Source organism: Oncorhynchus masou, chromosome 1, assembly GCF_036934945.1.
Source record: "Oncorhynchus masou masou isolate Uvic2021 chromosome 1, UVic_Omas_1.1, whole genome shotgun sequence".
In the NCBI taxonomy this organism is placed as follows: Eukaryota; Metazoa; Chordata; class Actinopteri; order Salmoniformes; family Salmonidae; genus Oncorhynchus; species Oncorhynchus masou.
In genome coordinates, this window is record NC_088212.1 from 13578094 (window position 1) to 13599381 (window position 21288).

The following is a 21288-nucleotide window of genomic DNA, read 5'->3' on the forward strand; positions in this document are numbered from 1 at the left end:
AGAGGAGGAATGAGAGAGGAGGAAGGAGAGAGGAGTAATGGGAGAGGAGGAATGGGAGAGGATGTAGGGAGGAATGGGAGAGGAGGAAGGAGAGAGGAGTAATGGGAGAGGAGGAAGGAGAGAGGAGGAATGGGAGAGGAGGAATGGGGGAGGAGGAATGGGAGAGGAGGAATGGGAGAGGAGGAATGGAAGAGGAGGAATGGGAGAGGAGGAAGGAGAGAGGAGGAATGGGAGAGGAGGAATGGGAGAGGAGGAAGGAGAGAGGAGGAATGGGACAGAAGGAATGGGAGAGGAGGAATGGGAGAGGAGGAAGGAGAGAGGAGGAATGGGAGAGGAGGAATGGGAAAGGAGGAAGGAGAGAGGAGGAATGGGAGCAGAGGAATGGGAGAGGAGGAATGGGAGAGGGGGAATGTGAGAGGAGAAATGGAAGAGGAGTATTGGGAGAGGAGGAAGGAGAGAGTCTTTAAGAGATAATTACATTCTTGGGACTCACCGTCAGTGATGGCCTCTCCTTTTAGATTCTTGACCCCTCCGGGCATGAGGTTCCCATCCAGGAAGAACTCAATCATCCCATCACCCGCCGTGATCACCACATGGAGCCACACGTTGTCCTCCACAAACCTCTCTGCCGTGGTCCGGGCCACCTGGGTGTAGTTGGCCCCCAGGGCTGTGTAGTACAGCATCACGATCACATGAGACTCATTAGTCTGGACCTTCACCCCATAGTACAAAGTCCTGTTACTGTTACCCTTAGACACGATGAAGCCGTTGGTGTCCAGCCTGGGAATCAGCCAGGCCGAGAAGGTGAAGTTAGCCAGGTTGCCAGGCCCGTCCTCTGGGCTGATGGTGCCGTAGGCCCCCTGGCGGCCCGAGAAGAGCCAGGCGTCGGTGCCTGAGTGGTGCCTCCTGGAGTGGGGCCTGAGCTCCACCTCCTTGGGGAAGGAGGCGCTGAGAAGGAGGTCCTGCATAGGAGGGAGGCCAAGAGGGAAACGGTCCGATACGATCTCCCAGGCAACCCGCACATCCCCGAAGGTGCCCTGCTGCCGCAGTATGTTGAAGGAAGTGACATCAGACATGTCCAGTTCTGACAAGACGTCCTCAGCCACTTCCTGGTCCAGGTTGTCATCAGCTATGGCGAACACTCCAAAGGGGTCATCATTTAAGGGTATCAGGACGGATGCGTTGAGGATGTAGTAGCCAATCGGCCGCCCTCGCCAGGGTAACCACCTATGAAATATCACCGGAAAGGAAATGGTTAATGCTTTATTGTCAACAATATGTGTAATGTGACACAGAGTAATTCAGGACGAACCCATACCATCCCACTTCAATCAGATATTGATGTTCCAGTCAAGAAGATACTTCAGCTTTGTTTCCACATACCTCACCTGGAGAATACCTGCCTCCTCCCTACCTGAGATGTTGATGAGTCTGAGGATGTAGAACTCATTGAACTCCGGGAGCTGGTCTGAGATGGCCTGCAGGACAATGGGCTTGGTCTCCTCTCCCGTGGTGAAGGTGATGGAGCCAGAGGTTTTGATGAACTCATGACCAGGCTCCAGGGCTGTGTCATTGGCATAAAGGCGCCAGAACACCGTCACGTTGCCAAAGTGTCCCCTGGCCCTGATAACACTAGGAGATGACAGGACTGCATGAGGGACAGAGAGAGAAGAGTGCCACAGACACTACGGCCCTCAAGGACCCAAACTGACACAGTCCCGGATTCAATTATTACAGCAGTTGCTAGGATCATCAACTCAAGAAGTTTGGTTAGATCTAGTTCTGAGAAATTAACAGAAATGTCTAATTTTTAGTTTTTTAAAACAACTAATTGACTGACATTGGTTCAATTATTTGAATTCCATTTTGTTTGGTTTCTCTAGAGACAAATCAGATCAAGCCCAAACTGTTCGATCTAGTGGGGAGTTGTAGATTCCAACAGGCTAAAATATTAGACATAGTTTAGCACAGAAAATGTGGTAATTAACTACAATATCCATAATCCACTGCGCGCCTACTGTCCGGTCTGTGTGGGGCGTGCAGACACAGAGAGGAAGATACAGAGAATGTGCGATTGAGAGGGATAGAGAGCAGTTGCTTCGTGAGGTATCTGTATCTGAAAATACATGATCTAAGTAATTGACAGTTGGTATTCAGCAGTCATAAAAGTAGGCCTTATTTACTTTGAAGAACTACTAAGATAGTGATTTTGTCAGACAGCGTAGGCAGCAGCTCTGTAGTGATGAGATGATGACTTGGAATGAAATAATAAAGTCATCAAATAAAATAAATGTAATAGACACAATAACTTAACTATTTTATTCAATTAAAGTAATGTGAATAAATGATGGTCAATAAGCAGTAATGGGCCGTCACTTCCATCATGGGACTTGTATTCATTGTTTAATTCTGTGCTGTTACAGCGTTCAACCCACATAATGCATTTGCATTTACTGTTCTAAACTATTTTTGAAAAGCGAAATCGAAAACTGTGATTTTAACAGAAAACAAACTGACCTCAAAAAACACAAATTGCTCAGCTCGAGTTAGAGCTGCTAAATTATTGCAGAGGCGGGGTAAGCATCACGGACAGGTGTATGATGTATTAAGGCTGGGCTTCCTTACTAGAAGTTGTTGGTCTTGCCCTCTTTCACAGGCCTCTCTGTCGATTCCAGGGAGAATATTCCGTTGGCCTCATCATTGGCCTCAATCACCACTGTTGCTGTGTCACCCCCATACACAACAGCATCACCTGTACCCACACACACACACGCACACACACACACACACACACACACACACACACACACACACACACACACACACACACACACACACACACACACACACACACACACACACACACACACACACACACACACACACACAGGTCACAATGTGAAATTACACAGTTAGTTGCTGGGTGTCAAGGTCAGATATTTTCACTCAACTGCTTTCAATGCACGCAGTCACTGAATACATTTACAATGCCTGTTAAAAATATGTCCCTCTGTTTTTATTAAATAACAAATGACTGAACAAGAGAGAAACATTTAATGTCCTTCAAGTCAGTCAAAATAATATGACGTTCTTGTTTGAACTTAACATCTTCATTTATTTATTTTTATAACACGTTGGTAAAAGAAAACGAGGCGAAAATGTCTTCTTTAAAATAACCTCTTTAAAGTCTGTCCTCAGCACGTGGTTACGCTTTTTATAAGGAATACAGAGAGAGACAGAGACCAGGTTGCTTTGAAATACGCACATTGTAATTGTCATGCTAAATATCATAACATAAAGGAAAGAGTGCTCTCATTACCATAGCACACGGTAACCACCGCAACCCAGCAGAGAGGGTCAGGGTTCTGCGTGCAGATGTCCGCCACAACAACAAAAACATAAGAGCCCTCTTATAAACTAAGGCTTGGAGTGGAGCAGAGTGAGTCAACACGTATTCTCTATCAAAGTGGTCCATGCGTATACAGCCATCCAGGCAGGCTGAGTAGTGGGCTGGCTGTGTGCTGCAGCTTGCAGAGTGAGTCTGAGTTCAGTAATTAAGTTCCCCCACAGCCTTTCATCCCTGTCTGTTTCCCAAAAACCTGGGATTAGGAGGGCATTTCAGAGTCACCAGAGTCAATGCTAATCAACCCAGTTACTCACCAATGTACAGAAAGAACTGTCAAAGAGACTGGCAACTAAACATGGAAATACAGTCAACGCAATGAGGCTGGTTGATTCATACTACAGCTGCCTCCAAAATGACTTGACCCATGTAACTTTGTGTTATTGTATTGAGAGTAAAAATTAGATTGAGTAATTGTATAGAATGTAATTGAATAGAATGTTATCAAACATAAGAATGGCCAGGGGGTTTTCTTGGTCACGTGACCTGACCAGACCATTCTAGATTTTAGCTATTGGCTAAAACTAGGGCTCAGAGTTTTTCCTGTTCAGATCACGAGGTCAGGAGAAATATCTTGTCTGTTTCAGTGCAAAGAAAGCGTGTCAGACTTCCACACCTGTAGTGTTGTAGAGAATGATATAGAATGGTTCTTCGGTCTCAGGTATGTCGTCCTCCTCCACGACTACATAGATGTTCTTCATCCATTGTCCCACGCCAAACACCAGCACAGTGTTGTTACTCAGTGGGGCCAAGTCACGAGGTGACGCCTCGCCATAGTCCACGCGATACATCACCGTGGCAACAAAGTCAGCCGGACCAGCCCTCAAAACGGTCAAGTTAGCCACGCCCCCCTCCTGAAGCCTGACAACCACAGGCTCTGAAGGACAGAGAGACAGAGTCTTGTGTCACCTTATGTCAACTGACAAACTATGTCACTTGACATAAAAACAATGTCACTTGGCATAAAAATATGTCACTTGACATATCCACTTTATGTCTGGCGATACACAGCTGAACTTGATCCTCACCTGCAAAGTAAATCGGGTTATCGTTTTTGTTTATGTGCAAGCTGGCGTCGAGTATGTTCCCAAGTCTTGCTCCCCCTGTCGCATTGAGGAGAGTGATGGTGAAATTCTCCATTGCCTCTGGGATCTTATGGGGAAACAAGACACTGTCACTATTGTGTAGATAAGAGGGAAGATACAGTACCATCCAAATCATGAAACTCTATTGACATAAATCACACAATATATTATGTCAAGGAGACCTGATTGTAGTAGTTGGTCAGATACCGTTGTGTTTGAGAGACAGCTTTACCTCATCAGGTACAGAGAAGAGGGTGAGGTTTTTCATATACTCCCCCTCAGCAAACACAATGTATCCCTGTACGGGGCTGACGTCAGCAGACATGTGGGGCTCTAGGACCCAGGACACTGACACCTTCCCGAAGTGACCCCTGTTTCTCACCACGGGATAGGCCACTGCCAAGCAGACCCACAACATAACACACTGTTCACAATACAATACACTCAATCCTATTAGTTCATTTATCATCTCTCTACTGCCTCCTCATTTTAAATAATTAAAATGACTTAAAATATGATCACAACTGTTTTCCTGTTACATTTCTTTTGTTATACTACATAGTCCTAAAGTGCTGTATAGTTGGTAGTCACTGTTCCTCCACTGCTCCATTGTACCTGAGTGAGACTGGGAGCCTTTGCTCTCGTTGATGGCCTCTGCCAGTCCAGAACGGATGAATTCGATGACCCCGAAGGGGTCGTCGTTCCTGCGCACCGTGATGTTGACCTCTCGGTGGTTGCCAAGGCGACTGGCTGGAGTGCTGTAGCTGCTGAGTACCATCGAGAATGTCTCATCCAGCTACACACACACACACACACACACACACACACACACACACACAATAACAGAACTGTCTCACTGTAATCTGCCCACTGTGCTCTACACTCAAACACATACCTGTATACTGTTAACTATCGTAACAAAAAACTGATGTTGAATTTCAAAGGCAATTCAAACTGGATACTGTAAGACCAGTGACACCCTAACAGTCAGGAAGAGGTGTCCATGCCATTCATGATGCCATACATGATGCCATATATGATACCAGCAGTGTAGCTGTACCTCGGGGACCTCGTCAGGCCGTGCCACCAGTGCTACCAGCACCTCCCTCTCCCCGGGCTTGAACTCCAGGACACCGGTAGCGCCGTAGAACTCTGTGTAGCCCGAGGGTATGAGGGCGTACTGCACCAGCTGTTTGAGTAGCTGCCCCTTGGTCCGGATCACACTCAGCTCCACCGCCTCACCCTCCTACAGGGCAAAGGTCACAGGGCAGAAAAAAGGGACTATGGGTTAGAAGTGTTGCTGTTTTTGATGTAGGTTAGCCATTGATTTAACCATATTAAGAAAAAGTCTCAGAGTAGGAGTTCTGATCTAGGATCGGGTCCTGCCTCTTATTCATTATGATTTAAATGGCGAAACTGGTTATAGATCAGCACTTCTACTCTGAGATGCATTGGGGCCATGGTCTTTCGCAAAAATGACCTGGTTGGTAATTTCAACATGCAGTCCAGTGGATGAAACAGATGAACATCAACAACCATGATATCTAAGTGTGTTTGTCAGACATACGTTAATGTACCAGGGTCCTCTGGAGAAGGAGGAGAACTCAAAGACTCCACCTGGGTCATCGTTCTCCACGATGACAATCTCTCGCCGGGTGAAGCCAGGCTTCAGGATCTGGTTCTCAACGTTAGTCCTGCAACACAGAGGGGAACTCAGTATCGAGACTACGAAGGAACTCACAGGCCTCTACAGTGCATTCGGAAAGTATTCAGACCTCTTGACTTTTTGGAAAAAAACAAGACTGAAATATCACATTAACACAAGTTTTCAGACCATTTACTCAGTACTTTGTTGAAGTACCTTTGGCAGCGATTACAGCCTTGAGTCTTCTTGGGTATGACGCTACAAGTTTGGCACACCTGTTATTGGGGAGTTTCTCCCATTCTTCTCCCCAGTCTAAGGTCCTGAGCGCTCTGGAGTAGGTTTTCATTAAATATATCTCTGTTCATTTCTCCGTTCATCTTTCCATCAATCCTGACTTGTCTCCCAGTCCCTGCCGCTGAAAAACATAATCAAAGCATGATGCTGCCGCCGCCATGCTTCACTGTAGGGATGGTGCCAGGTTTCCTGCAGATGTGACGCTTGGCATTCAAGCCAAAGAGTTCAATCTTGGTTTCATCAGACCAGAGAATCTTGTTTCTCATGGTCTGAGAGTCGTATAGGTGTCTTTTGGCAAACTCAAAGCGGGCTGTCATGTGCCTTTTACTGAGGAGTGTCTTCCGTCTGGACACTCCACTCTAGAGATGGTTGTCCTCCTGGAAGATTCTCCCATCTCCACAGATGAACTCTGGAGCTCTGTCAGAGTGACCATCGGGTTCTTGGTCACCTCCCTGACCAAGGTCCTTCTCCCCCGATTGCTCTAGGAAGAGTCTTGGTGGTTCCAAACTTCTTCCATTTAAGAATGATGGAGGCCACTGTGTTCTTGGGGACCTTCAATGCTGCAGTCATTTTTTGGTACCCTTCCCCAGATCTGTGCTTCAACACAATCCTGTCTTCTCGGAGCTCTCTAACAATTCCTTCGACCTCATGGCTTGGTTTTTGCTCTGACATGTCTGTCAACTGTGGGACCTTATATAGACTATTGTGTGCCTTTACAAATCATATCCAGTCAATTGAATTTACCACAGGTGGACTCCAATCAAGAGACATCTCAAGGATTATCAATGGAAACAGGATGCATCTGAGCTCAATTTCGAGTCTCATAGCAAGGGGTCTAAATACTTATGTAAATAAGGTATTTCTGTTTTTATTTTTAATATATTTGAAAAATTCTAAAAACCTGTTTTCGCTTTCTTATTATGGGGTATTATGTGTATATTGATGAGGAAAAACATTTTTAGAATAAGGCTGTAACGTAACAAAAAGCAAAGTCAAGCGGTCTGAATACTTTCCGAATGCACTGTACACCAGGGGCATGTGGTTGCAGTGTACTTAAAACCATTGAAGAGTGTGTGTAAAACAACAAGGAGTGACAAAATCAAAGTAGGGGACATGCACTTCAAAGCTTGCACCAGGTATTGTCATCTAGTAATTCCTTATATTGTGTTCAGTAATGACCAGAGAGGCCTGTTATTGTGACTGCTCTGAATAACATTGTCACTCAGTGGCCCCCCAAGCCTCTCTCTCACACAGCAGGAAGCCTGTGTGTAAAGCATTCCAAACAAACACTTGCAGGCAACGTTCAGCATGCATACAAACACTGATCTCTTTACAGGAAGAATGGTTAAATTAGGTGCAACACAAAGAAGATCCCTCCTTACTCCCCACACCCTCTCTTCCCACAACAACCACCACAACAACCCTGTCTCCCAACAACCAAAGGTCACAGAAATCCTAAAGTTGTCCCTTTTCCCAGAGAAAATTCTGATTCACAGCACACAAAGGGTCCAGACTCACTCCCCTCTCCACTTACACAAAGTACACTACAAAGCGCGCAGTCTCCACTCTGCAGGATAGGGGTGGGAGGGAGGGAGAGAGAGAGACAAGGTCATGGATAACAGATGACAGGCTGGGATTGGGGTAAGGGAAAGGAGTAAGGGAAGGGATAGGGGTAGGGGTAGAGGTAGGGGTGAGTGTAAGAGAAAGGGCAAGGGTAGGGGTAGGGGTAGGGGTAAGGGTAAGGATAGGGGTGAGGTAGGGTAAGGGGTAAAGCTAGATGTAGGGGTAAGGTAGGGGTAAGGGTAGGGGAGGTGTAGGGGAAAGTTGCAAGGGCAAGGGTAGGGGTGAGGTAAGGTAAGGGTAAGGGATGAGCTCTCCTTAAAAGCCCATGACACCCTGGTCTCACTGCTCGCATTAGCAATTCTTAGAATAGACTCTATTGATTTTTTGTGAGAATTTTAAGCATAGTTTTGTATTGTTCAGTAAATTAACTAGTGGCCAGTGATCTACTGAATCAAACCCCAGGTAGGACATACCATTTAGCAATGGTGTGTGGTGTGTGGTACCTAAACAGAGCATAGTCAGACACAGGCACTTATGAAGTCACATTGCCACTGATTAACTGAATGAAAATATGTTGGCCAACCAAAGCTCCTCAGGGTTGCAGTGCAGTACCTGTCCAGGGTGAGGAGAAGGGTCTCGTTGACCTCTGGGATGTTGTCGGCCATGATGGTGACGTTGATGACCGCGTCACTCTGTCCAGTCAGGAACACCACTGAGCCGCTCAGGGGTTTCAGGTCGTCAGGGGTGACGTCAGCCTGGTTGTCTCCGATTGGTCGAAGGCTCCAGAATACCACAGCCTGTCCATCTGTCCCATCCCGCCGCAGGCTGAGGGTCACCTGTAACAGGAGACAGAATATCTTAACCCTCAACCATCAGCAGTCATATTAGAGACTTGAACAAACTGACTTATGACAAGAAGCAATAATCTTTCAATTTCAAAGACTTTAGCATTATATGATGGGAATTGCTGATTTTGCCCAAAATGTTGCCATCGCAGAAGCACAAAATTGATGCAGACAGAGGGTTAGCATGTTAACTTGTGTTCCATTGATGCAGACAAAAGGTTAGCATGTTAACTTGTGTTCCATTGATGCAGTCAAAAGGTTAGCATGTTAACTTGTGTGTCATTGATGAAGACAAATGGTTAGCATGTTAACTTGTGTGCCATTGATGCAGACAGAAGGTTAGCATACCGTGCTAGTGTTGGTGTCCTCTGGCTCATACACCACCACCGTAGTGTTACTGGTAAAGCCGATCTCCCCATTTGCGATGTCAGGGGTGACTGTGAGGGTGAGGTTGACCGCCCCTTTGAAGCGAGGACTCACAGACGGGACCAGAGGGCTGATGCTGATCAGGTCCACACGGTCCAGCTGAGAGAGAGACAGCAATGATCATTAAGCACAAATCTTCATCAGAAATACATGACTCAACATTAATACCAGTATGTGACATTCTGTTAGCCAAATGGAAAATGAAACAATGTTAAAAATGTCTTTAAGAAAGGAGAAAATAAAATACAGCCTCCATGACTCTCATATGGGCGGTATATAAGTAGAGGCACGTGTGTGTGTGTGTGTGTGTGTGTGTGTGTGTGTGTGTGTGTGTGTGTGTGTGTGTGTGTGTGTGTGTGTGTGTGTGTGTGTGTGTGTGTGTGTGTGTGTGTGTGTGTGTGTGTGTGTGTGTGTGTGTGTGTGTGTGTGTGTGTGTGTGTGTGTGTGAGTGGGGCGTGTGTGGGTGCAGGCGTGTGTGTATGTGTGTGGGAAAGCAGTTTGGGACCCATTGAATATGAAGGAGGTACTTCAATTTACTGTTCGTTTTTATGTGTTGCTTGATGAGGGCTATTTGTTTGGACTGTTGGACAGATCCCCTGGCAAAGGGCCCGACCACAGTTCTCAGGTCCAAGTCACTCACACATGCAAATGAGGGACCATGTCTCTGGACAAGCTTGACTAAACCAAGAACCAACCAACATTTCCCAGAGCTGGAGTAGCTGACAACTTTCCAGTAGCATTAGCATACAGCAGTACATGTGAGCTAAGTTAATGTCTTCTCACATTTGAACAAAATGAATCTTCTAATCTACTGTATATGAAACCTCCCATGTAAGACTTGTGTCTCCAGCTCCCTGTGCCAGTGCTTCAATGATGAGATCAGTATTTGACCAAACAGTGTTGCTGTCCGTGACAGCACAAAACAGCTGTATTCTTTCAAAATACTAGTCAAATATAGTTTAGAAAGAGTTTCAACTAAAAAGACAAAAATGTCATTGATATTCAAAAACAAATCATATTTGGTCACACTTCATAAACAAATAAGATTTGAAGGTATTTGAACACATGCAAGTTATTTGAAAACAAAAACATTTATTTGATGGCTGTCAAAACCAACAACTACAACAGTGGGATGAATTAGTCTAAATATATGATCATAAGCACGTCTGGTGTTCAACCTTCCCAAGTTCTCTCACGTCACCCCGCTCCTCCGCTCTCTCCACTGGCTTCCAGTTGAAGCTCGCATCCGCTACAAGACCATGGTGCTTGCCTACGGAGCTATGAGGGGAACGGCACCGCAGTACCTCCAGGCTCTGATCAGGCCCTACACCCAAGCAAGGGCACTGCGTTCATCCACCTCTGGCCTGCTCGCCTCCCTACCATTGAGGAAGTACAGTTCCCGCTCAGCCCAGTCAAAACTGTTCGCTGCTCTGGCCCCCCAATGGTGGAACAAACTCCCTCACGACGCCAGGACAGTGGAGTCAATCACCACCTTCCGGAGACACCTGAAACCCCACCTCTTCAAGGAATACCTAGGATAAGATAAGTAATCCTTCTCACCACCCCCCTTAATGATTTAGATGCACTATTGTAAAGTGGCTGTTCCACTGGATGTCAGAAGGTGAATTCACCAATTTGTAAGTCGCTCTGGATAAGAGCGTCTGCTAAATGACTTAAATGTAAATGTAATGTAAATGTAAATGGTTCGGAGGGCTCCTGGATAAGAATCTTAATATTGCCTATAATCTAGAATTAAATACATGAATCACCTCAACATGAGAGTTGACCCCTTTTGCAGCTTCAAAATGACTAACAAATATATTAACGCAGACACAGGAACAGTTTAATGTTATATGTTATTGAGACAACCAACAGTAACAAAATATGCCTATTACGTGTTGAAAGGAAACGAGATACCCCAAAACGACCTTCTTAAATCAACTACAGCCAAGGTCGGTGGAAAATCATGTTAGTTTGCATTCTGAGTAAACTGTCCCTTTAAAGATGGTATAGTGTGTGTTTGAAACAAGAACATTCACCCTCAGATGGACAAAGTGGTTTAAAATAGTTTTAGCATCCCAACCTGCTGTTTGCAACTGGCTTTGAAAGACTCTGCACTATTTTCAGGTATCATAAAATTAATTGCTGTTTTCAACCTTTTCAGTGGTTGAAAAAGCCACAGTAGCTGCACCTTATTTAAACTTCTCTGTACAAAATAGCACTGGTTAAGTGGTTTGACTTGATTATGTACACCTGGGGAAATGGACATTCAGCAGAATCGACACAGAGTGTTCAAATGTTTTGTGTCGATCAAATATGACTATCAGATAGATTGGAATAGAACAAGAGATGGTGTGCGCTCTAGTCATTATATTTCTATCTTCAACAAGCAGTTCCCCTACCTACATGTCAGTGATGTAAAGTACTTAAGTAAAAATACCTGAAAGTACTACTTAAGTAGTTTTTGGTGGGTATCTGTACTTTACTTTACTATTTATATTTTCGACAACTTTATACTTTTACTTCACTACATTCCTAAAGAAAATGATGTACTTTTTACTCCATACATTTTCCATGACAGACAAAATTACTCGTGAGCAGGACAGGAAAATGGTCTAATTCACACAATTATCAAGAGAACATCACTGGTCATCCCTACGGCAGACACTAAATACATGCTTTATGTCTGAGGGTTGCATTGTGCCCAAGTCTATCCGGAAAATATTTAAAACACAAGAAAACGGTGCGGTCTGCTTTGCCTTAATACAAGGAATTTGAAATGATTTATACTTTTACTTTTGATACTTAATGACTTGGTACCGGTACACCTTGTATATAGCCTCGTTATTGTTATTCTATGTGTTACTTTAAAAAACATTTTTACTTTAGTTTATTTTGTAAATATTAAATGATATAAATAATAAATGCATTGGTGGGAAAGGGCTTGTAAGTAAGCATTTCATGGTGAGGTCTACACTTGTTGTATTCGGCGCATGTGACAAATACAATTTGATTTGATTTGAGATACAGCTTTGCCATGAGTTGAAGGCAGCCAATAGTTTCTGAAAAGTCGTCACTTCCTGACATCTGTATTCAAATATCTGTATTAATCTCCAAAGTAACTATTTGTGCCCTGACTTAAAAAAATATGTTTCATAAAGAATAGTTAAAAGTATAGTTATCCTAGGTCTGATCTGTGACCTCTCACCCCACCTGGATAAGGAAGTGGGCTCCGTTTTGCAGGAAGGCGTCGTTGCGGATAGGCAGGGTGAGTCTGGCCTGGTCCTGGCCCTGAGAGAACAACACGGTAGTAGAGCGGCTAGCGTTCAGCACCCTGTCCCGGGCCAGCCCAGGGTCCGCGGGCCCAGCAGGGATGTAGAGGGCGGTGAGGGACAGGGCCACCTCCCCCAGGGTACCCCCCTCCCGCAGAAAGCTGAGGGACAGGAAGCGGCTATCGGGTCGACTCTGGGTGGTCTGGGTCTTCTCGGGGTGGAAGAGGAACAGGCCGTACACATCATCACTGTCCTGGATGTAAAACACCACCTGTGGAAGGAAGGAGGAGAGGAAGGAGGGAAGAGAGTAAGGAGGGAGGAGAGGAAGGAGAGGAGAGGAAGGAGGGAGGAAAGGAAGGAGTGAGGAAAGGAAGGAGTGAGGAGAGGAAGAAGAGGATAGGAAGGAGAGGAGAAGAAGGAGAGGAGAGGAAGGAGGGATGAGAGGAAGGATAGGAGAGGAAGGAGTGAGGAGAGGAGAGGAGACGAGAGGAGAGGAGAGGAAGGAGGGAGGAAAGGAAGGAGGGAGGAGAGGGAGGAGAGGAAGGAGAGGAGAAAGCATCAGACTCCTTGTCATAAAAAGGAGCCCTGGGATAATTTTAGAGATGCATCCTCTTTAATTAAATTGGCTGAAATAGTTTTCATGAGCTTTTTTACTCGGACTTACTGTAGTCATTTGTCCAGGACTGTGTTGCAGCATTTAGAACTGTGTGCTAAATCATTCACAGTATATCAACTTGACATATACAGTGATTAACTACAAGAGTTTCCTTCTAATGCTCACAAGCACTTCTGAATGAATTCCCTAAACACATACGGACAGCAGATACCACACGCTGAGAGTGTGTGTGTGTTCTAATGTATTAAACATAAACAAGGTTTAGATGTAGCCATTCCTTTCACACATAGCTAAGATGGGAAGCTGTGACAAAGACATTACAGTGCCACACACACACAGAGAGACCCGAGAGTCCAATGCTCTAACCACTAGGCTACCCTGCCGCCCCATGGCACTAAGCTCTCAGACAAGCAACTTTCTCAAACTGTCTATCTGGTATGGCAAATAACCAAAAAAGCCAACACAGAGCTCCACAAAGCACCAGCATTAACAACATGACAGAAAGGAATATTACATCTGATTAAGAAATACTAGAAAAACCTTTGGATGTATACAAAACAAATCATCAAACTCTAGTATTAGAAGAGAAACTGAAATGATAGAACCATACTTTTGGACCTATCAATCAATCAATCAATCAATCAATCAAAAGCAGTAGAATCCAAATCTATAGTTGTAGTGTGATTGGCCAGACTGACCTCCATAGGCTCGTCCACCTCGGCCCCTCCCTGCACAGTGTCCGGCAGCAGTCGGAGGACGAAGGCCTCTGCCTCCTCTGGAAGCTTGTCTGCTGTGATGTTCAACAGCAGGGCCGTACTCATCTGGCCCGCCCTGAACCGCAACATGCCCCTTTCTGGGCTCAGGTCATCTGACACGGGGGAGCGGTCACTGGAGTTCCGACTGATGGTCCAGTTGACGGAGACGTCGCCATAGTTCCCCCCGTTCCTCACAATGGAGATACCGTCAAATCTTTTGGAATGAGAGGGGGTGGGGTTGTGAAAATAGCACAGACAGAAACACTTGAGTGTCAATGTGTTTGGAAACTATTATGTAAAAATGTCATTGTACATTTTTTTCCATGCATGTAAAATAAAATGGGATAATTGTGTGTAACACTTCAACCTGATCCAATGAGATTCTCCTCCTGACTGTAGTTCAACCCACCTGTCCGTCACATCCTCGTTGATACTGATTGGCTGAGTGAGAGGGCTGCTGCTGATTGACAGGACCCCGTGTGGCTTATCATTGGGTTCGATGGTGACCAGGATGGCTTTGGGAGGGATCAGCACGGCATCTCCTCTCACAGTATCCTCCAGCAGCACCACTTGGAATGACTCTGCGATCTCCGGCACCTTGTCATCGTTGACTCTGAAGAGCAGTGGCACCTCGTAGACCCGCGGGGGAAACGTCACCCTGTGCACCGTCTGCAGGTCCACAAAATCCACCGCCGGTGTGGCGCTGCCCGCCCCTTCGCCACTGACGACCACGTAATCTACAGAGACCTCTGTGTCGTCGGAGCCCACCAGACGGCTGTGGTCAGCCAGGCTGCCACGGGTCACGGTCAGGGAGATGACCCCGGCGTTCTCGGCCACGGCCACCAGAGACAGGGAGAAGCGCAAGGGGCTGTCATTACGGCGGATCTTCAGCTCTACACTGCTGCCGTTGGGGTTGAGGAGTGCCCCGCCCGCTACGCCTGTCAGCTTTACTGTGAACACCTCGTCATCCTCAGGGATCTGAGAGAGATGACAGGAAAAAAAGGTTTAGTGATATGTTACCATATAGAAATATATACAGTAAATAGATAGTGGTATCTCAATGGTTAGGTAACTCCTGGTTTACTTAGCCAGCAAAAGAAAGCTACAGATGATCCATGTGTTTGATGTGGAGTTGTCTGATGAAAGGTGTGATAACATGTGAAAGGAGGAAAGAGGACAGGGTACCTGGTCATCCTGGATGAGGATGCTGAAGACCACCATAGCCCGTCCAGGTGGGATGGTGATGTTCCCCTGGTCTGGACTGAGGTCCTCCAGGGCAGAGTTAGGGCCTCCAGAGATCTGACCGTGTACAAAACACAACATAATGCCAGTTCTGGAATAAGTTTACCTGAAAGAGGTGTGTGTGTGTGTGCGTGCGTGCGTGCGTGCGTGCGTGCGTGTGTGTGTGTGTGTGTGTGTCCTTGTGCATGTGAGGTTGGCATAAGTAGACCGGGTAGCAGATAGACATCCACACTAAAATGTAAACGGCCTAATGAAGGAGGTCAAGCAGGGGTCAGTTACAGTGAGCTCACCTCAAAGTTGACCGTCACTGTTCCATACGTCCCCTTCTCTCTGACCAGGCTGAGAGGCACATACTGGCTCCTCCCTCTAGGCTCATCCACAACGATCTGTTTAGTCTGGAGGAGAGAGAAAGACGAAGAGGGGGTATAAGTCAAAGGCAGTCAGAACTTGTCTTTTGTTTCACCTGAGAAACAAAGGGTCCTGTTGAATCAAATGCAGTCCCAGTATTCAGGATGAGGCAGCTTTTGTAAGTTTGTTTATGTTTCACACAGTCTTCAGTGATTATGAAATTAATTAGTTCCTCTCCACAAGACGACAAGTTTCATTGACCACACGATGAGCATATTGACTCAGACTGGAGAAACTAAACAAAACAACATGCTTCAAAATCATAATTCCAGAGTCCTTTAATGGTTTTTGAAGAAGATCCCAAATAAGACCCCAAGGGGAACGCAAGGCAAGCACCAATACATGGTTACCATAGTAACCCCAAAAACTGCCACTGACAAGTTAATATTGGGAGCAAACTGCTGTCATTGTGGTTGTGCTGCCCCTGGCAACCCCTGAACCCTTCTGCACAACCATCTGCATGGATCTGCTCTGTGGCATTTCACCCCCACTCCTGACCCACTCCTGACCCACTCCTGATCCACTCCTGACCCACCGCACCCTTGTCCTAAACCTCATTTCCTTATCCTGACAGTGACAAAGCCTTCCCTCTCAAAACATCTAACATGGTACGTACTGTATTCGGTAGCCAAATTATACCCCCTACGTGATCTCAAATTCTCTGTGATAATAACAAACAAGACTGCAGAGTGAGACAAATTTAAACTACTGTAAAACTTCAATTGAACTCAGTCTCAAATAGCCGCCAGTCCCTTTTAATAGTCAGCAAATAAACGCCTTGTTTCAAATAGGCCCTAAAGGAATTCTATATGAGTTGATTTTTTTAACCTTTATTTAACTAGGCAAGTCAGTTAAGAACAAATTATTATTTACAATGACAGCCTAGGGTGTTAACTGGGTTAACAAGGCTAACTGCCTTGCTCAGGGGCAAAATGACACATTTTTACCTCTTCAGCTCAGGGATTCGATTGAGCAACCTTTCGGTTACTGTCCCAACCCTCTAACCACTAGGCCACCTGCCGCCCCAAGGTTAACATGAATGACCATGAATTGTTCACGAAGTTTAATGTTTGATTTGTTACATTAAATCATTCAGTAATTAAAATGATGGTAATCATCTGTTTTTATCGTCCGTAAGAAGCTGAGAACTGCTAGCCATTGGCTGCTAACAGCTGAGAACATCCAGCGAACTGGCAAGCACAAAAACAGTCAACAACTTTGGAAGTACTGAACACCAGAAATCGTCCCATCGCCCTCTAAGTGGCGAAAGTAAGAACTGCCAAAAATGCACAGTCAAAGAGGAGAAAAATGATTCTGTCAAGGAAAAAATAAAAATTCATTAAGAAAGGCATACTGAGACAAAGGAAACATGACACCATGGAAATGGTAACACATTAGTGCAGGAAATGAATATCTTTATTACAATCTTCCTCATTAACTATGAAAATGGGCAAAAGCTGTTTGCATTAAGTCATAGACACCTGGCTCAAATAGAAGCCTGCCTCAAATAGAAGCCTGCCTCAAATAGAAGCATGCCTCAAATTGAAGCATGTCTCTAATAAGTGCCTGTTGTGATCAGTGATTTAAGTTTCACGGTAAAAGTAAACTTTAAATACAGAATGCTCAGTACTTGGGATTCACTTAACATTTACTGAAGGTTGAACTAATCGTCTTAAACTGGTTGAAACAGAATGCAAGCAAGAATCAACACTGGACAGACAGGTGTTTCTTACCGAGTTGAAGGAAATTATTCCGAAGGCGTTGTCATTGGACAGGATGGTGATAGTGGCTCTGTTGGGGGTCCCCAGTCTCACGCCATTGGAGGAGCTCTGGAAGAAGAGCAATGATGAGAGATGTATGAACCTGTCCCCTTATCAGGCATACAAACATAGTCACAGACACACACGCACAAACTCACGCCCGAACTCATGCATGTACACACACACACACACACACCTCTCAGATTACTGTAGCTCTCAGCAGCCTACCTCTCAGATTAGCTCTCAGCAGCCTACCGCTCAGATTACTGTAGCTCTCAGCAGCCTAACTCTCAGATTACTGTAGCTCTCAGCAGCCTAACTCTCAGATTACTGTAGCTCTCAGCAGCCTAACTCTCAGATTACTGTAGCTCTCAGCAGTCTACCTCTCAGGCTAGCTCTCAGCAGCCTACCTCTCAGGCTAGCTCTCAGCAGCCTACCTCTCAGGCTAGCTCTCAGCAGCCTAACTCTCAGGCTAGCTCTCAGCAGCCTACCTCTCAGGCTAGCTCTCAGCAGCCTACCTCTCAGATTACTGTAGCTCTCAGTAGCCTAACTCTCAGATTAGCTCTCAGCAGCCTACCTCTCAGGCTAGCTCTCAGCAGCCACACCATTAAAGCACCATTATTGTATTTTCTGTGTGAAAAAAATCTGTTTTACTCATTACCTTAAAGGGAAGGCTAGTTAGCATTGTCTCGCAAAACTACCTCTAACTTTCATCATACTGGACACAGAGACATACAAATGGTGTCCACGAGTTCATCGGACTCTGGGGAAGTAGATCAAGGTGGGTCAATATACTCAGCATTTCGTTGAATTAACTCGATGGACCTAAGACCAAACGTTTTTGTCAATTTAAACAAAAGAGTGTACAAAACATTGTGAATGCCTTCTCTTTCCATGACATATAGACTGACCAGGTGAATCCAGGTGAAAGCTATGATCCCTTATTGATGTCACTTGTTAAATCCATTTCTATCAGTGTAGATGAAGGGGAGGAGACAGGTTAAAGGAGAATGTTTATACCTTGAGACATGGATTGTCTGTGTTCCATTCAGAGGGTGAATCGGCAAGACTCTCTATGGGGGTGCCACAGGGTTCAATTCTCGGGCCGACTCTTTTCTCTGTATATATCAATGATGTTGCTCTTGCTGCGGGCGATTCCCTGATCCACCTCTACGCAGACGACACCATTCTATATACTTCCGGCCCGTCCTTGGACACTGTGCTATCTAACCTCCAAACGAGCTTCAATGCCATACAACACTCCTTCCGTGGCCTCCAAATGCTCTTAAACGCTAGTAAAACCAAATGCATGCTTTTCAACCGATCGCTGCCTGCACCCGCATGCCCGACGAGCATCACCACCCTGGATGGTTCCGACCTTGAATATGTGGACACCTATAAGTACCTAGGTGTCTGGCTAGACTGTAAACTCTCCTTCCAGACTCATATCAAACATCTCCAATCGAAAATCAAATCAAGAGTCGGCTTTCTATTCCGCAACAAAGCCTCCTTCACTCACGCCGCCAAACTTACCCTAGTAAAACTGACTATCCTACCGATCCTAGACTTCGGCGATGTCATCTACAAAATTGCTTCCAACACTCTACTCAGCAAACTGGATGCAGTTTATCACAGTGCCATCCGTTTTGTCACTAAAGCACCTTATACCACCCACCACTGCGACTTGTATGCTCTAGTTGGCTGGCCCTCGCTACATATTCGTCGCCAGACCCACTGGCTCCAGGTCATCTACAAGTCCATGCTAGGTAAAGCTCCGCCTTATCTCAGTTCACTGGTCACGATGGCAACACCCATCCGTAGCACGCGTTCCAGCAGGTGTATCTCACTGATCATCCCTAAAGTCAACACCTCATTTGGCCGCCTTTCATTCCAGTACTCTGCTGCCTGTGACTGGAACGAATTGCAAAAATCCCTGAAGTTGGAGACTTTTATCTCCCTCACCAACTTCAAACATGTGCTATCTGAGCAGCTAACCGATCGCTGCAGCTGTACATAGTCTATTGGTAAATAGCCCACCCATTTTCACCTACCTCATCCCCACACTGTTTTTATTTATTTACTTTTCTGCTCTTTTGCACATCAGTATCTCTACCTGTACATGACCATCTGATCATTTATCACTCCGGTGCTAATCTGCAAAATTGTAATTATTCGCCTACCTCCTCATGCCTTTTGCACACAATGTATATAGACTCCCCTTTTTTTCTACTGTGTTATTGACTTGTTAATTGTTTACTCCATGTGTAACTCTTTGTTGTCTGTTCACACTGCTATGCTTTATCTTGGCCAGGTCGCAGTTACAAATGAGAACTTGTTCTCAACTAGCCTACCTGGTTAAATAAAGGTGAAATAAAAAAATAAAATAAAAAAAGACAAAATATATCAGTGCCTTTGAACGGGGTATGGTTGAAGGTGCCAGGCGCAGCGGTTTGAGTGTGTCAAGAATTGCAACGTTGCTGGGTTTTTCACGCTCAACAGTTTACCGTCTGTATCAAGAAAGGTCTACCACCCAAAGGACATCCAGTTGAACGGCCATCCAACATGTCATTACTAGTTCAATTAGCCGCGAATCCCCTTGGAAGCTAGTGTGCAACAGGGAGGGGCAATTGAATACAAGAATCACAAAAAGTCTTACATTGTTAAAACATGTCTAGCCTGTCTATCTCTGGGTAACAGGGTTGACAAAACACCAGAGAACTGCCAAAAAGTGTAGAACCAGCTCAACTGTTTTTACACCATGATTTGGCTATTAGATGCTAGTTTCACCATATTAAAACAAGAGTTCTGTTCACGCAACAGGGTTGACCTTCAAAAGCCGGAACAGACGGAAGGAGCCACAGGTGCGTCGAGGGACACGTCAAAATGATGAATCCTGGCACTTTAGCAAGTCTTTATTCATATTAAAAATCTGATTTATTGAATTCTCCATACTGGTCTATATTAATAGAGAGCAATTTAATTTATACAGTCGGCTTTTAAAATGCAATATTGTGGCATAATTTCTACTTAACATATCGAAGGTACTCATTTTGTGGAACGATCCAGCACACATTAAGTTCTGCCTGTTGGACGTTGGTTGCAATGCTCTCATCCAAATGGTTTGTTTATTTGCCATATACACATGAAAGACATGAAGTCACTACATGACCGACAATGTATCATGTTTGTAGTTTATTTTACCTTTATTTATACAGGTTTTTTTCTCATTGAGATAATCTCTTTTCCAAGAGAGACCTGGTATTTTTATAGTCATTTAAATGCATTATTATTCATGTTAATTGCTGAAATTCCTGTTCAGGTGGATTTGGGATTGTTCCAGTGTTAGGCGCAGGACTTTTAACTTGTTAACGTGCTCATCTCAAGAGTGAGCTAAGGCTGGGATGACATGTATATCCCAGGACTCAGCTGAACTGAACTGAGGAATTTTTACAGTTTCTTTTCCCAAACACAATTTTGAAAACAAGGCCCGGTTTGTCAAAACACTATACACAATTAGCACAACCCTACACCAAAGTAGCACAACACTTCAGATCATTTGCAAAATGGAACACTTGTCAGAACTATACATGACTTCATAAAAATAATATTTTGTTACCAAACGAAACACACACATTTCATATGACTTCAATCTTTTTGAACCAGTTACACACTGCTGTTGCTAACCTAAAACACTTTTAGTCTAATTGTCAGTGATTAGAGTACTGTAAATGAAGTACACAGAGAAAGTGCAACTATACAAACACTACACAAGACCAATGCTGCAGACTGAGGAATACATCATTTATTTCTCTCCATATACCCAAATCAGTCAACATGTCAACATGGAGAATTACAACAATACATGTCCCAGTTTTCATGCTACTACAGTAGTGTGCATAACACTGTTACCTCAGCAAACAGACAAATGTAAAATACTGTATCCAGTACAGGTTACAATTACAGTAACTAACAAC

The 21288-nt window shown here is 44.9% G+C and overlaps 1 protein-coding gene across 1 annotated transcript in view; it reads right to left on the reverse strand.

Annotated features, from left to right (window-relative positions):
• Window positions 1-21288, reverse strand: part of LOC135518629 (adhesion G-protein coupled receptor V1-like) — a 277743-nt gene that overhangs the window by 206634 nt on the left and 49821 nt on the right. Inside the window, 18 exon segments of the mRNA XM_064943812.1 lie at window positions 494-1189; window positions 1192-1227; window positions 1415-1632; window positions 2626-2752; window positions 4020-4280; window positions 4432-4555; window positions 4721-4884; window positions 5104-5284; window positions 5549-5734; window positions 6056-6182; window positions 8603-8826; window positions 9184-9360; window positions 12475-12804; window positions 13848-14118; window positions 14314-14882; window positions 15090-15203; window positions 15437-15541; window positions 17288-17383. Of these exon segments, the coding sequence (XP_064799884.1) occupies window positions 494-1189; window positions 1192-1227; window positions 1415-1632; window positions 2626-2752; window positions 4020-4280; window positions 4432-4555; window positions 4721-4884; window positions 5104-5284; window positions 5549-5734; window positions 6056-6182; window positions 8603-8826; window positions 9184-9360; window positions 12475-12804; window positions 13848-14118; window positions 14314-14882; window positions 15090-15203; window positions 15437-15541; window positions 17288-17383 (4006 nt within the window).